Raw genomic sequence first — 15,247 nt, 5'->3', positions numbered from 1 at the left:
GCTACAGATTTCATCTAACATAAGGATAGAAATATAATTATCACCACAAGTGTTTGAATAAATTCTTAAAAATTAATTGTGATAAACATCACAATTAATTCCCAAAACAATAATACTTATACTATATAAAAAATTATACCACAGATTAACTTACATCATTTTATTTTTATTTTGTGTAATTTTAATTTGAATCCTAACATTTCTGACAAGACTCCAGAAAGAGCTGATAATATAACAACCTTAGTAATAGTATATAAATATGGATTTGCACTAACTCCAGAAATTTTGAATGGACTCTCCAGTTCCTATAAGTTAAAAATAAAAATATAATTAATTATACATTCAAATCATAAATTGTTTAATTAGCAAGTTTAGCTTAAGTGATGAATTAATTGTCTACAAAAAAAAGTCTATATTATTAGTCTCTTGAACTTAATTTGCTTTGGTGACTTATTACAATGAATTTTTTTAAACAATAATAATTATTTTCAAAACAAGATAGAGTTTGAATGTTATACGTAGAATAAATTCTAGACACTTTAAAAGAGTTACAAAATTAAAAATAATATGAAATATTACTGAAATATAATTTTATGGCAATTGCTATTTTTGTAGTGCTACTAACCACACTAGTATCTAATACCAGGTTTCCCCCCTTGTAGAGAACAGCAAAATATGATTTCTATTACAATTTTCATAAATATCTAAACTGAAAAATCTACCATAAAATTTCTTGGAATTAAATCATCTCAATAAAAGAAATGACTGCATTTTTTTGTCCAGTGAATTTTTTTATGTAAATTTACTGATTTATAACACAATTATATCAGTTAAATTACTGTTTTAATAGAAAATTATATAATTTTCCAAATACATTATACATTTTCAACAACTTTTAGGCAGAATTACAATTTTTTGTGAGGGTATTCTCAATTTCCCTCAAAAACACAACACATGCAATATACTCAAAAAGGTGAGTTTTTAAATGTAATGAAGAAAATTTTGCAATTTTATTTGTAAATCTGCTAAATATGACACTGAGAATTCAGTAAGCAGAAAAACCACAAGTATATTTTTATCTAAAAATCACTAAAGTCAAATTATTTAGAATGAAATAAGCAGTTTAACTGTTTAGAACCACTACAAAAATACTAGTCAGCATCTGTTGGCAGGATTCTGTATGCTAATTACTTTGGATTGAAAATACAGGTTGATGATAACAATAATAGTATATAAAAAAAATTTTTACACAATAGATACAATACATTTATCAGATTTGTACAAATAAAATAACATATATACAGAAATGTTTAAGGTAAATATATACCTTAATATTAACCTAATGGAACTTTGTTTCATGACAAAAGGAACTAATCAGAATTAATGAATGGACTATTCTTTAAAGAGTCTAATGATTTTTAAATGACTCTACATGTGATTTACTTAATTCCATGAAAGTAATGAATGTATAATTACACTCTATTAAAATATGAATAAGAAAATTCAGTTCAAAGAATTTTTAGTAGTAACAAATTTAAGCAAAGTACATAACTGCCAATAAGACTTGTGACAAAGTTTAATGCAGTAAATTTGTCTTCTGTTTTGCAGTGAAATTAAAAACATTTAATCTCAAAAAATTACCAGGATTAATGTAAAAATTTATGAAACAGAAAAAGTCAATAAACTTCCAACTGTAAAAAAATTGACAGAAATCACAGATTTCCTAAAAAAATCCTTCACTGTATCTTAACATACATCTTCGAATTGTAAGGTTCATCATAAATGTGTACAGAACAGGTATATAATTATTTTTTTATAATTTTATTTATAAAATTGCATACATTTATCAATTAATAAAAGTACTTACTTTAAGAAGATCTGCAGCTAACTTCAGCACACTGTTGGCAACCATAAGTTCTTCCTTTTTGTTAGGTTTTTGTTCAATTTGTAAATATAAATTTATCTACAGAAAAAAAGTTTTATTAAAAATTAGATTGAAAGTAATTTAAATTAATAATTTGTTTTAGGTTATTTAATAAATAACGCAGAAGAATACTTATTTCTACATTTAATATAAGAAAAAAACAAAATCATCTATACAAAAATGAAAAAACAATAGATAAATAAATAAATGGAAATTTATAAATTACTCATTAAAGATCATAGTAATGCATGCAAATGTTCATAGTGGGAAAATAATTAAAAAGAAAAAATTGAATTTCTAAATGAAAAAGAGAAAAATGGACTGACAGAATACAAACAAATATTAAAAAAAATAATATGAAATTTAATGAAAATGAATTAAAAAAAAAAACAAATTTCATAGTTATTTGCATATATAAAATAACAGCCAAGCATTAAAGGCAAGTTTAAAGCTTAAATTACTGCAGGTATACTTAATGCATTGGCTTATTAAACCAAAATTTACATACCTGCTCAGTTATTAAAACAGAGAGATTTCGGTATTTTCTATTTATCTTATCTCCCAAAGTCATAAATCTCAACAGAAAAAAGCCAAGAACAATGCACCATGCCAGTGCCTCAACATTGTACTCGACATGTAGTCTAACCGAATCCTAAAAAAAACAGATAGAAAATAAAACCAACCAAATGATATTTTTTAATATTATTTAGGATACAGCATTATTCACAGTTACAAGAAGTAATAATTTAACAAACTATAAAGTAACTTTGAATATCTGAAATGATAAACAATATATAAATGCAATGACAACAGCCATCAAATTCAACTAGTTCCAGAAGCTAGGTGGCGTAATCAACGCTATACCTAATTTAGTTAGTTTATAAAGTTCAAGTAAACAGAGTGCACATATGAGTGTTCAGGCAGCTGATTTACAAGCATCTCCTGTACATCTTGATGCATATAAAAAAAACTATGTGACATTAATATTTAGTAACCACGGTCTATTATATTTCACAAAAATTATACTTACACTACCTCCCCATCGCAGCTTCACCTGCACTATATGGTTATTTGCTTTTTCCATAACGGTCAATTCTTTTATGTTATTTAGTCACCAAAGATAGGTGTAGCTAGTCACATATATAGTTATGGTGCCAGTGAGTGTGTTGGTTGAGCTATGCGCCATATACCTTCGTAACCCTTTAAAAATCAGAATTAAAAACCCTAAAATGGTTTTTAAATATTTATCTCAAATGTTTGTAAGCCCAAATCTACTGAGTACCTAGTTCACTATAGTCGGAATTGCAAAAACTTACAATTGTTCAAAATTTTTTACCTTTCTTCATTCCCTTTTAAGGTCAAATTTAAAAAATCTGGAAATTGGTTTATTGACATGAAGATTACACTAACCAAAAATCAGGTTGATTCCTCATTTGTTACCAAAAAATAACAGGGTTTAAAAAAATTAAAAATCCATTTTAATTTTAACATTTTTAATCTCTAAATTTCAAAAATGTATAAAAATTAATTTTTAGATATTTATATCTATAAGATTACATACACCAAAAATTAAGTTGATATCAACGTCTGTTAATGAGAAATTAAAAAAAAATATAATAATAGTAATTTCATTGTTACTTAATTTCAACCCATTAAACTCGCAATTTCAAAGTGGATTTTCTTAATATATACTTACATGGTAAGGAGAAAGTGTAAATAAATTTTCATCAATTTATCTTCGGTAGTTTTTGCAGGGCATTGATCACTCACAACATATTATTTTATATATATATAGCATTTCCCATCTCGGCTTTGCCCAAGATTATAATGTAGCCAACGCTTTTTCAAACATTATTAAATTGATTAAACTTCCAGGTATAGGATATTTTTTGTGGTAATCTAATTTTCTGGTAGCAGAATGTATTGATTTTCTGAATTACCACTTTTGGAAAGTCCAACATATATATATATATGTCCGTGAGAAAAACAGTCTGATCATAAATCAATACCAATGTGTTTGAATGCCTGGCCTTGTGCTTTATTGATTGTTACAACAAACAAAAGTTTTAGAGGGAATTGCAGCCCTTTTAATGGTAAGTCTGTTGAGATCATTGGGATACAGGATATAAGAGCAAGCTATCCTGCAGCTGGACCTGTCAAAGTAGTAGTAGCCTTAATGATGTGATTTTGCAAAGTTTTGATTTACAACCTCATGCTTTTACATAACCTTGGAGGTTAAGTTTCGTAGCAAAATAATCAGAACTCCAATTTTAAGACTGAGACTATGAGCTGGAAAACAGACAGGATTAAGAGAATTCAAAAATTCTGGAGGATAGTGGACTGCATATTCAGTATTAATTATAGAATCTACAGATCGTTATTCCTTGCTTTGCCCTAAAACTTTTTCTAAAATCATGTTATTAATTTCAAGTACAGTTAACATTTTGAGCAGTTATGATAGATCTTTCGCAAAGCCACTTGTATGATTTTTGTAAAAGCTTACTAATTTCTGGATAAATATTGGAAATGAGATCATCCATTGTATGCAAAATGGTACCAATATTTTCATTGACAGAAATGTAACCATCATTGTTGAGGAAGAGTCCCATTACCAATGTTCAGTAGTTGTAAGGGAAAGTTAGCATCGCCACCCGCAAGATGAACTTTTATATTAGTTTTTAAGTTAATAGTGTGGACAAATCTCCATAAGGGTGATGACTGAAGGCATGCCTGAGCAACATCATCCCTAGTTCCTCTCACGGTGACAGGGAATGTTTGCCAAAGACCTTTGGCAAACAAAAACACTGGCACTGGCACACGAAAGTTATACCACCCATTTACCACATGATGTAATATCTTGAAGGGCTTGATCAGTCGCTTCAATATTAGCTCGATGACTCACTGTGCATTCATCTTACACTATAAGTTTAGCATCTTGCAAAATTTGTCCAAGTGGACCATTTTTATGAATAGAACAAAGAGATTCTTGGTCACATACAACATTTAACAGTAACTTAAAAGTAGAATGTGCAGTTCTCCCAACATTAATAAGTGTAACAGATATTTCTGATGATGCTACACTGATTGCAATGTTTTTAGTTGAGCAAATTTGAGCAAGAAGTAAATTGAAGTTTTCCTGGTGCCTCCAGGAGCATCTAAGAAAAAAATCTTTGGGTTGTTTTTAGCAACACTGTCATTTACATCATCGCTTCAATATTAGCTCGATGACTCACTGTGCATTCATCTTACACTATAAGTTTAGCATCTTGCAAAATTTGTCCAAGTGGACCATTTTTATGAATAGAACAAAGAGATTCTTGGTCACATACAACATTTAACAGTAACTTAAAAGTAGAATGTGCAGTTCTCCCAACATTAATAAGTGTAACAGATATTTCTGATGATGCTACACTGATTGCAATGTTTTTAGTTGAGCAAATTTGAGCAAGACGTAAATTGAAGTTTTCCTGGTGCCTCCAGGAGCATCTAAGAAAAAAATCTTTGGGTTGTTTTTAGCAACACTGTCATTTACATCATCAAACATCTGATGTTGATCTGGTACTAATTTAGAAAGAGTAATACTTACAAATTCTTTCTGTTCATTGACACCAAAGAAAGTCTTAACATTGTATCATTAGCATTAACAGCTTCTTGATTATCACATGTTGGAGTTGGTAAACCAAAATTTGCATACGTGTCTCTTACTTAACATAGGAACTTCAGGATATAACAGTGTTTTGGCGAAGTCATTGGACTGACAAAGTTCAAAAAAAGCAATTAGAGTGGTCTTCTGTGGATTTTCAAAGACTCGCTGGAGATTTTGTTGTATGAAATAAATACTTGATAGTTTTCTAAGTGAACAATAGTTGAATAACATAGATGTATTAGAAAATCAAGAAATCACAAATTGGTCTCAGATGTACATATATATCTACCATTAATGTTCTGATTCAATTCATCTCTTTGATTTTCAACCAAAAAAGTTACTTGATCTGAAATTTTGATATATATTTGCAGATATATCAAATTGCATGCACAGAGTTCCAAAATTCAACATTTATGTAGACATTAAAGCAATGTGACAATAGTAGACAATGTGAGACGATCCATTTACGAGGTTCAACTGATAAATTTTGCACACTAGTGAGCTTCTTGAAGACAAAAGGTAATATCAAGCTGGGCGTAGCAGCACATGATAGCTAAAATCTCCTATGAAAACCTGTGATAATGCATTGAAATCTGTTTACCGGTTTGATTTCAGTAGCAGTTAAAATGGAGTCAAGTACAGTCAATATGTTAACACTGTTAAAACAGCACACAGTGATTGAATTTTTAACAGCACAAAATGTGAATCCTACTAATATTTTTCATCGTTTAAAAGCAGTTTACAGTAGTGAAACTTTTGACAGGAGTACTGTGAATAAGTAGGTGTTGAAATTCTGCAAATGTGAAGCTGGTAAAGCAACAATTGAGGATGCACCTCACAGTGGACGAACAGTTTCTGTGACTGACGAGAAACATCGAAAGGAAGTGGATGATTTGCTTCAAAGTGACCGGCTAATCACTCAGCAATGCACAAATCAGTTAGACATATCTAAAGAATGAGTAGGCCATATTATCGAGCAATTGAGTTACCATAAAATCTGTGCATGATGGGTACTGCACAAACTCTCTGATGACTCTCCACAAGCTGAAGTTTGAGCCTATTTCACATCTGCCATACTCGTCGGATTTAGTTCTGTGCGACTTCCACTTCTTCCCTCATCTCAAGAGGGAATTCATCAAAGATAATCATTATACCACCGATGATGAGGTGACAGAAGCTGTGAACACTTGAATCAGAGAAAGACCGCCAGAATTTTTCAGTGATGGAATGCAAAGACTTGTCACACGTTGGGAAAAATGTATCAGTGTAAACAGGGAATATATTAAAAAATAAATACTGCATTTTTTAGCTTAGGTATTGTACGTTTATCCATCTTTTATTTCGTTCTAATATCGGTTTTCATTTCCATGCTATGCATCAATGTGTAAAATTTACCAGCCGAGCCTCGTACTATCAATATCAATTATGTTACCTTGCATGTTTAAAGTTGTCATACGATCTCCATCCTTTGGACTTCTCCTGCGATATGTTGGGTAACAGTCATCTGCAGTTTGAGTGTTGTAACTGTACATTCGAGGATACTTTTTTGAACATTTTCCATTTATCATGCATGGTGCTGACCAATTTATATCACCACATGGTCCGTAACACATATCTTTACAAACAATGTTGTACAATATTGGGTCAACATTTTTATCAGGGAGTTTAGCAGATATGATAACATCAATTTCGTTAGGTCATATTTTAGTTACTAACCATACCAATATGTGACAGTGAGGTAAGCCTTATTTTTACCACTCGACATGTAGTGCATAGCAGTTGACCAAGCCAAATATTTCTTTTTTGTTCATAAGGTCTAGGAGTTTTTTAATTTTCAAATGGAAAACTTTGGATATAATATTGAGTTCATTTTTTATTTCTGGCCATTCAGGATTGCACGTAAAAGTTATAAATAAATTTGGACGGATATGTTTATGCACGCATGTCATAGCATCTTCAGATTTTTCATGCATATACTGTGGTGAACCAGTTAAGGATGAGGGAAGTATGACACTTTGACCCATGTTGTTAGCATTAACATTGGTGTCTTGTTACACAGTATCTTGAAGATGAATGTAATTACCAGTACCTAATTTTTGTTGTTGTTACAAGTAAAGGCTAATGTTTCAGTGATCATTTTGGCTACCATGTCAACACAATATTGGTTAAATAAGTCTCTGTAATAATGTAAACAAATTGTCAATGTTATCTCAAACCATAAGTTAATAAGCATAAAATTGCCTGCAGGAAAGTGTTTTATTTTGTTCATTATAATTCAGCAGAATTGTTAGATAATAACCACCTTCACCCTTTAAAAACATAAGGGGATATTGTAAAGGATCAGAAGAGCGATGAAGCTCAGACACACATTACATTTGACAGTCACAACAACGTAAGATTATATCTCTAGATTCTTTATCTTCATTGACCAGTAAAACAGCATCTTCATTAGTAGTTGGAGCATTATAGTGACCCCTATGCTGATAACAGGTACACAATCAGCATCAATTATTAATTTAAAATCTTCCATGTAACCCAAAGGTGTGTTATCAATATTGCATTTAAACTCTCTGATCAAATTATTATGTTCCAACACAACTTACTGGAGTGCTGTTATTAGTTCCTTCTTCAAATTTGGAATAATATTAGTATGAAGAGAAGTTTAATCAACATCAGAAAGGAAGTAAATTTGAAAAAATTGTTGACTAACACCAGGACTGGCCTAAACTTCCTATACAATGGAAAAACTTTACCTTGTATTTTAAACGTAGGCATAAAAATTACTTCTTTAATTTGTTTAACACCAAAAGAAGTCATCTGAAATAAAAAGTTGTATTTTCTAATATTATCGAGAAAATGTTTTGACAACTAAAACTAAACTCTTCATTAGTTCTGGCAGTTCATTAAGTGTAGGAAGTGAAAAACTTTCCCACCGGAACAACACATGTTAGTTGCTACATCTTTCAATTTTTTTGCAAAATAATGATTGCATATTTTAATCATTGCACCATTTGTAAATCTTTACTATTAATATAATCCAAATGAGGATCATATTCAAAAGCAGATCTGACCTTTGAAGTGGCTTTCTTGTATTGTATAACATCATAAAATAGATCCTTACGCTCTTCCATAGTCTCATGTAAATGCGATGTAGACATTCACCTCGCATCTGTAGATTTCCTACCAGTATTATGTCTCTTCTGTTTTGGCATGATTCTAGAAAAAGAACTCAACAAATACCACCAAATAGATAGATAAATAAATAAATTTGAATAATCAAATATTTATTGCTGAACAAATACTGCCAAAATCATTCTCTATAAAAATGATGGTGCGTGTGTTTGTTTGTTCGTATGTCATATGTGTTCACATTTTTATTTTAGCTGCTATTGTTGCAGAGTGTACCAATGGTGGTGTGCCAGGTGGCTGCACATAGCTCCCTCCATGCTGTGCTTTACACTCTCTCTCGCTAGAAGCAGTGCATTGTCAATTAATTTACAGAATATTTAATTGAATTTCTAAGCGTAGATTATTTTTATTTATATTTTATATTTGTATTTTTATTTACTTAATATTATTTATTCATTTAATTTTATAAATTTCAATAATCAAATATTTATTGCTCAACAAATACCACCAAAATCGATAGAAAAAAAAATAAAAAAAATTTAACAATCAAACATTTATTGCCTATCACAGAATCAATATATGATATTACCTGAGAAATTGAATACAACTGAATTAACCTAATTACTATACATATATCACAGAAACGAATTAAAATTGTTCGATATTCAAGAATTAGCAATTATCAGCAGCTTACGCTCTCATGATTAAGTAGACTGAATTTAGTGCAACATGTCCACCGTCTAGTGGATCAACATACTACGTATGGAAGCTGTAAAACATTATCTTTTTAATGTGTTATTTATTATTGTTTTTTCAAGATGAAATATATCTATAAACCTTCTCAGTTATGCCAAGAAACAAGGGTAAAAATTTAATATTAACTGATAAGGTAGTTTTTTTTGTTTATCCTGAACAAAAAAAAAACCTTCTTCTTTATATAATAGTATAGATTTTAAATTTAAATATATTAAATTATCAACAAATATTTCTTACCTTGTTTGGCACATCTGATAACCCATGAGATTTTATTCATTAAAATTATTTATTGTTTCGTAGTTCCCTTGAGTTTTTTAAGAGTTATGAAATTGTCAATTATCCACTTAATAGTAAAAGTTCACTATTTTAGATTGACTTTCTATTATACAAGTAATAAACAATTAATAAAGTTAATTCAGTTTTCATCATCTGATTACAAAAAAATTGTAATGTTGTCAGCATTAAGAGGTGTAATGAGAGGCTCAATTTTGTTTTCTATTATATTATCCAATTTCCAATAATTTGGTTTTATTCAGTTTTCCATTCCTGTCAACCCATTTTATTGATGGTTTTTAGGCATAAATTTTTAATATCATATATTTTGAAAGTAGTATTTTCTGACGCTATGTGACTTTCGATTTGTCCCTGAATTAACTCAACTGGGTCAAGTTCACAATAAACTCAAGGTTTCTTAGGGAGGTAATCGAAACACTGTTTTACCACAGGATCTTGCAATTCATAAATTTTATATATTTAAAATTTTTTTTAATATGTGAAACACTTTGCAATAATTGGATCTGAAGTTAGTCCATCCTCTACAAAAATTACTCCTTTTAAACTAAACCACATCTTAATATTTTTTTCCGAGACACAAGTGGAATTTTTTCCTTTTGACATGAATGATAAGGGGTGTTATCTAAGACAATAATCGACTTATCTTTCAAAAGAGGTAACACATCGCTAAACCATTTCTCAAAAGACACTTGTTATGATAGTCTCCTGTAGATTTAGATTCAAAAATCCAGAGACCACTATTGACAAACCTGGTATCACTGCTGATATGCATAATTATGAGATGCCTTCCTTTACTTGATGGAGCTTTATTACCAGTTGATAAGCCACACAAGTTCTTTTGATGAATTCACAGCTTTATCTTTCCAAATGAAACTTTTTATGTAACCTCTGTTGATCCAAGTTACATCCGTATAATATATTTTGCAGTCTTCTTGCCTCTTTTTCTTTATTTCAGTAGAGAAATGTCTTCGCCACATATCAATGTAATTTCTGTCAATTAAAGCACTTTCATGGCCTTGTTTTTCATATTTAAAATGCGTGCATTTTAACAATTTATAAGATATTGTTCATTCTAAATCTGGTAGATCGTTATTGTCAATTGCAAGTTGATCGTTATTGTCAATGTTAGTTTCAATTGCAACTCGTAACACTTTATCTATTGTAGGCAGTTCATTTCAAAAATAAAATTTGAGTACTTTTTTACAAATTGGGTTTTTATTGAAATTGTCAATTTTTTATTCAATTGAACTGTGGGGTTTTGTTTTCTTAAGACACTTTAATTCATTAGCAGATTTATACTCGCGAATCCCATAGTACACTGAAGCAACACAACTTCCACTTAATAAGTAGAATGAAATAAGTGGCGTTGTCTAGGACAATAACCGAATTATCTTCCACGAAGATAACACATCACTAAACCATCTCTTAACAAATAAAATTCGTGTACTTTTTTACGAATCACATTTTTACTGAAATTGTCAACAGTCTCTTCAATTGACCTGTGGGGTTTTGTTTTCTTAGAAGACCGTAATTCATTAGTAGATTTATACTCACAAATCACGTTGTACACTGAAGCAGCACAACTTCCACTTTTGTTAGCAGTTTTAGTAACAACATCTGAAATCAACGCTGTTTGATTACTCAGTAAATCGGTTATGCAAACATTTAAAATGATGTGTTTTTCCACATGACTTAAGGGCTTTTTTTGCAGCCTTTTTTTTAAAGGGATATCAATAATTGTGCACTATTATCAGCTGAATTGGTATCAGATATGGTGTCGAAATAATGGTTTAACAAAGTCATACTAAAAAAACCTAGGAATACACTACACTCATGTCCCAAAAAAAAAATGCATTATATTAACTTTAAATAACATTAGGGTAAATAAATAAGTAACAGAAACATAAAAATTGAACACGAGAACAAAAGAGTGATCATATGAAAAGATCAAGGATTTTAATTGAATTCGAACATTACATAAACGTTTGATTACGTAAATATGATGACTAATATATGAGTGATGATACACTGTTATATATAAATATGATCACACTGTGAATCACCACTGATACGTGGGACATGATTCAGCAGAATCATGATAAACTCACTCACAAAAATGCAAAATTTGTTTATTCTTCACTCTATAAGCTAATTGAATATAATATAAATGGTGTAGCATGGAAGAACTCAGTCAGATCTTTAAATACCCTTATAGTCTGGTTACAGAATGAAAGACAGCTGAGCTGAGCTGTTTATTTTACTAACAGTTATACAATAAAATAATAAAAACAAGCAAATAAAACATTTGTGTATTATTAAAAGAACTCAATTTTATTTGTAAGTTTATATTTATATTTTTCTGTTTATTTGTAAGTTTATATTTATATTTTTCTGTAAGTTTATACAGAAAATTTCGGAAGATAATTTAATTTTTACTAACACCAACTGTTACAGCCACAGTCCATAGTCTTAATAAAATTCAATACTTCTTATAAAAATATCAATATAGTGCAAAGATATTGCATAAAGAGATTGTTTTCAACTTCTGGGATCTACAGAAACTGTTTTAATAAACATTGTTACAGTTATGATTCTTTGTAATATTTCAGTCCTTTGTTTTTCGAGCACTATACCATTAGGTGTTTCAGGTGTTAGGAAATTTAAAAAAATCCTATCCAGGACCTGGAATTAAATTTAAGGATAAATGAAGTTTACAATATACTCAATTTCCCTATTACAGTATTATATCTCAATTTCTTTCTAAATTTGTTTAACAATTATCATATAATAACTTTTCTGGAGCAATAATCTCATACCTGCTACTGGAATATTGCAGATTTAGTGTGGTATAATTTTTCTAAAAGGCTGATGAGGAAATAAATTAATTGTAAAAATTACATCTACCATTACCTTTAAAAAGTTCTTACCATTTTTTACATAAACTGAAAAATTCATTAAAACAGGAAAACAAATTAAACATGACAATAACATAGATATAGAGGGAAAGCTAAAGATTTTGTCATAAAATACAAATTTTACCAGCAGCAACAACTTATAATAATAAACATTTCATACAGATAAACAAGGCTGTCCAAAATGAAAGTGAAATATATGATTAATCCTAAATTATATTGCAATATTTGCTTCAATGAATTATATTAATTAGATGTATTTACCTTAAGAAATTCCACACTGACAAATGACAGAAGAAGTAATGTAATGAGAAAAACAGCTGAAACTATCATATCTACTGAACGCTGTGGTCCACGTTTCTGTAAAACACAAAAAAAAATCTTAGTACCCATTTCAAAACACAATCGTTGACATAATTGATAACACTCACATTATTTAAAAAATAAGAATTTTCAAAGGTAAAAAATAAAAATAAAAGTTTTGATTGATAACAATAATAATACACTCAATAATGTGAATTTTTACTAATTTGAACTGCTTTCTCATCACTATTATCTTCATTAAAATTTTCAGAGAAAAGACAAACATAATTTTAAATCGATTAAACATCAGTTGATTATTTTTAAGTAAATTCTCATCCATTTCTTATTTACTTTAAAATGTGTAAAAATTGATAAACATATATAGAAATTAATTATAAATGAACAATTATATTTTAAATTCTAAAATATAAACCACCTAGTACGGAATATTGAGATAAGATATATCTTACCTTTATTTCATCAAAAATACTTTCATGGGATCCCACATCCTCAGTCATGATTGAATTATTTAATTAAATTTCATATTAAAAAATAAAATACTAAAATAAACAACATAAATGGTGCAATGTTCATTACATTACTCTGATATTAAAATGAAAACTGCATATTAATTTATTACACAACACTGCTATCTGTTGCAGTTTTCATAAAACTATCTCCCTCAAACACTGTTTGATGGTGTATCAAATGAAATTTTGTTTATTTTTAAATATGTAATACTTTTTTAATATATTTAATTTTTGTCATCTTTTTAAATTTATAATATCTTTAAATTTATGTTAATATCAGAAATAGAATTTTACTGTTTATTATAGGTCTAGCATATTAGATAAACCTAATTTATTATTTCTGTAATTTCTATAATGTTCAAGAAATTTAGTTTTACAGGCTCTATTTGTTTTTTCTATAAAAATACCATCACAATCATTACATTTAATTTCAGAAAAATTAATTTAATTTCTATATACTTTTTTCCACAAAAATTGTCAATTTTGTTATTTCTGTTTTTTTAATATTTTCATTATGTGGTTATTAAGTTTGTATGCTAGTTTAAATACTTCTTTATTGTAAGTTTTAGGAATGTTTTCAATGATATTATTAGTGTATAAATACTTTATGTATATGTTTCCACTTTTTTGTGTCATTATGCACTGGTTGTAAGGTAGCTATTTTGTTATGTTTTGATAGTTGTTTTGTATAGTAGTATCATATCCATTTTCAACTGCTATGTGTTTTATGATTTTTATTTGATTATTTAATTTTTCTTTGTTATTGTATGTAGTTGATTGCTTTATTAATCATACTTACATATGCGTTAAAACTAAGGGTGATTTGTTTTTGTTTTTTTATGGATTGTTATATTATAACAATTAATAACTAATAATTATAGATATAATAATTTACATATAATAATTATTATATGCAGTTTTTCTATATACTGATATTTCAATTTGGTTGTCCTTGTTTATTGCAATTATGACATCAATTTTAAATGTTAATTTAAAATTTTCATAACAGGAATTTATAGGGTGGTGCATGAAATGATCCAACATTTGTTTTGTCAACATTTGTTTAGATTATTAATTATTAATGTGTTTTATGTTAGTAAAAGCGACAGCTGTTCATGAATATTAGTTTTTTTCTCTTTCAAGTGCGCTGTTTGTGTATCATTACAAGATGGCTGACACAGGAAGACTGACTATTGAACAGCGCATAAAGACTATGTTGTTTCTAGATGAAATGAAAAGTGTGGTGCTTACACAAAGACGGTTTTGTTCCCTTTTCCAACTCAGTGGTCAACCTCATTTAAAACAAAATGTAGACTTTATAAAAAATTTAATAGTGATGGTTCAGTATTTGAGAGTAAGCGCAAACAGCCTGTCGATGTTTGTTTTCCACAGAATGTCGAAGCTGTCAGAGCAGCATTGCTGAGGCCCAGGCAAATCAATAAGAAAAGCAGCACAATTTGGGATTTCTAGGTGATCTGTGGAGTGAATTTTAAACAAACATAAAAGAATGGCATTCGTTGAACGGGCTGTGTACAAAGACGTATTGTTGAACAATCTTTGGTTTTCAGATGAGGCACATTTTCACCTAGATGAGGTTGTTAATAAACAAACTGCATTTTTGGGCTTCTGAAAATCCACCTTCATGAAAAGGTGCATCATACTCCAAGAATTATGGTACAGGCTGCTGTCTCAAGTCAGGGGGTAATAGGGCTATTCTATTTTGGACAGAGAACAGTGAATATTATCTAAACAT

At 29.2% G+C, this 15,247-nt stretch overlaps 1 protein-coding gene across 8 annotated transcripts in view; it reads right to left on the bottom strand.

Annotated features, from left to right (window-relative positions):
* Positions 1-15,247, bottom strand: part of phtf (putative homeodomain transcription factor) — a 169,136-nt gene that overhangs the window by 12,474 nt on the left and 141,415 nt on the right. For all 8 annotated transcript variants that reach the window (XM_075359808.1, XM_075359759.1, XM_075359800.1 and 5 more), the window contains 4 exons: positions 12,926-13,021; positions 2,433-2,576; positions 1,868-1,963; positions 155-305 (listed from right to left, as the gene is read on the bottom strand). In XM_075359808.1, the coding sequence (XP_075215923.1) occupies positions 156-305; positions 1,868-1,963; positions 2,433-2,576; positions 12,926-13,021 (486 nt within the window). In that variant the 3' untranslated portion in view covers position 155. The remainder of the gene's footprint in view (positions 1-154; positions 306-1,867; positions 1,964-2,432; positions 2,577-12,925; positions 13,022-15,247) is intronic.

The sequence above is a fragment of the Lycorma delicatula genome, chromosome 1 (genome assembly GCF_047948215.1).
Source record: "Lycorma delicatula isolate Av1 chromosome 1, ASM4794821v1, whole genome shotgun sequence".
NCBI classification, from domain to species: Eukaryota; Metazoa; Arthropoda; class Insecta; order Hemiptera; family Fulgoridae; genus Lycorma; species Lycorma delicatula.
The sequence above is the reverse complement of the archived record's forward strand: the minus strand, read 5'-3'. Positions and strand labels throughout refer to the sequence as shown.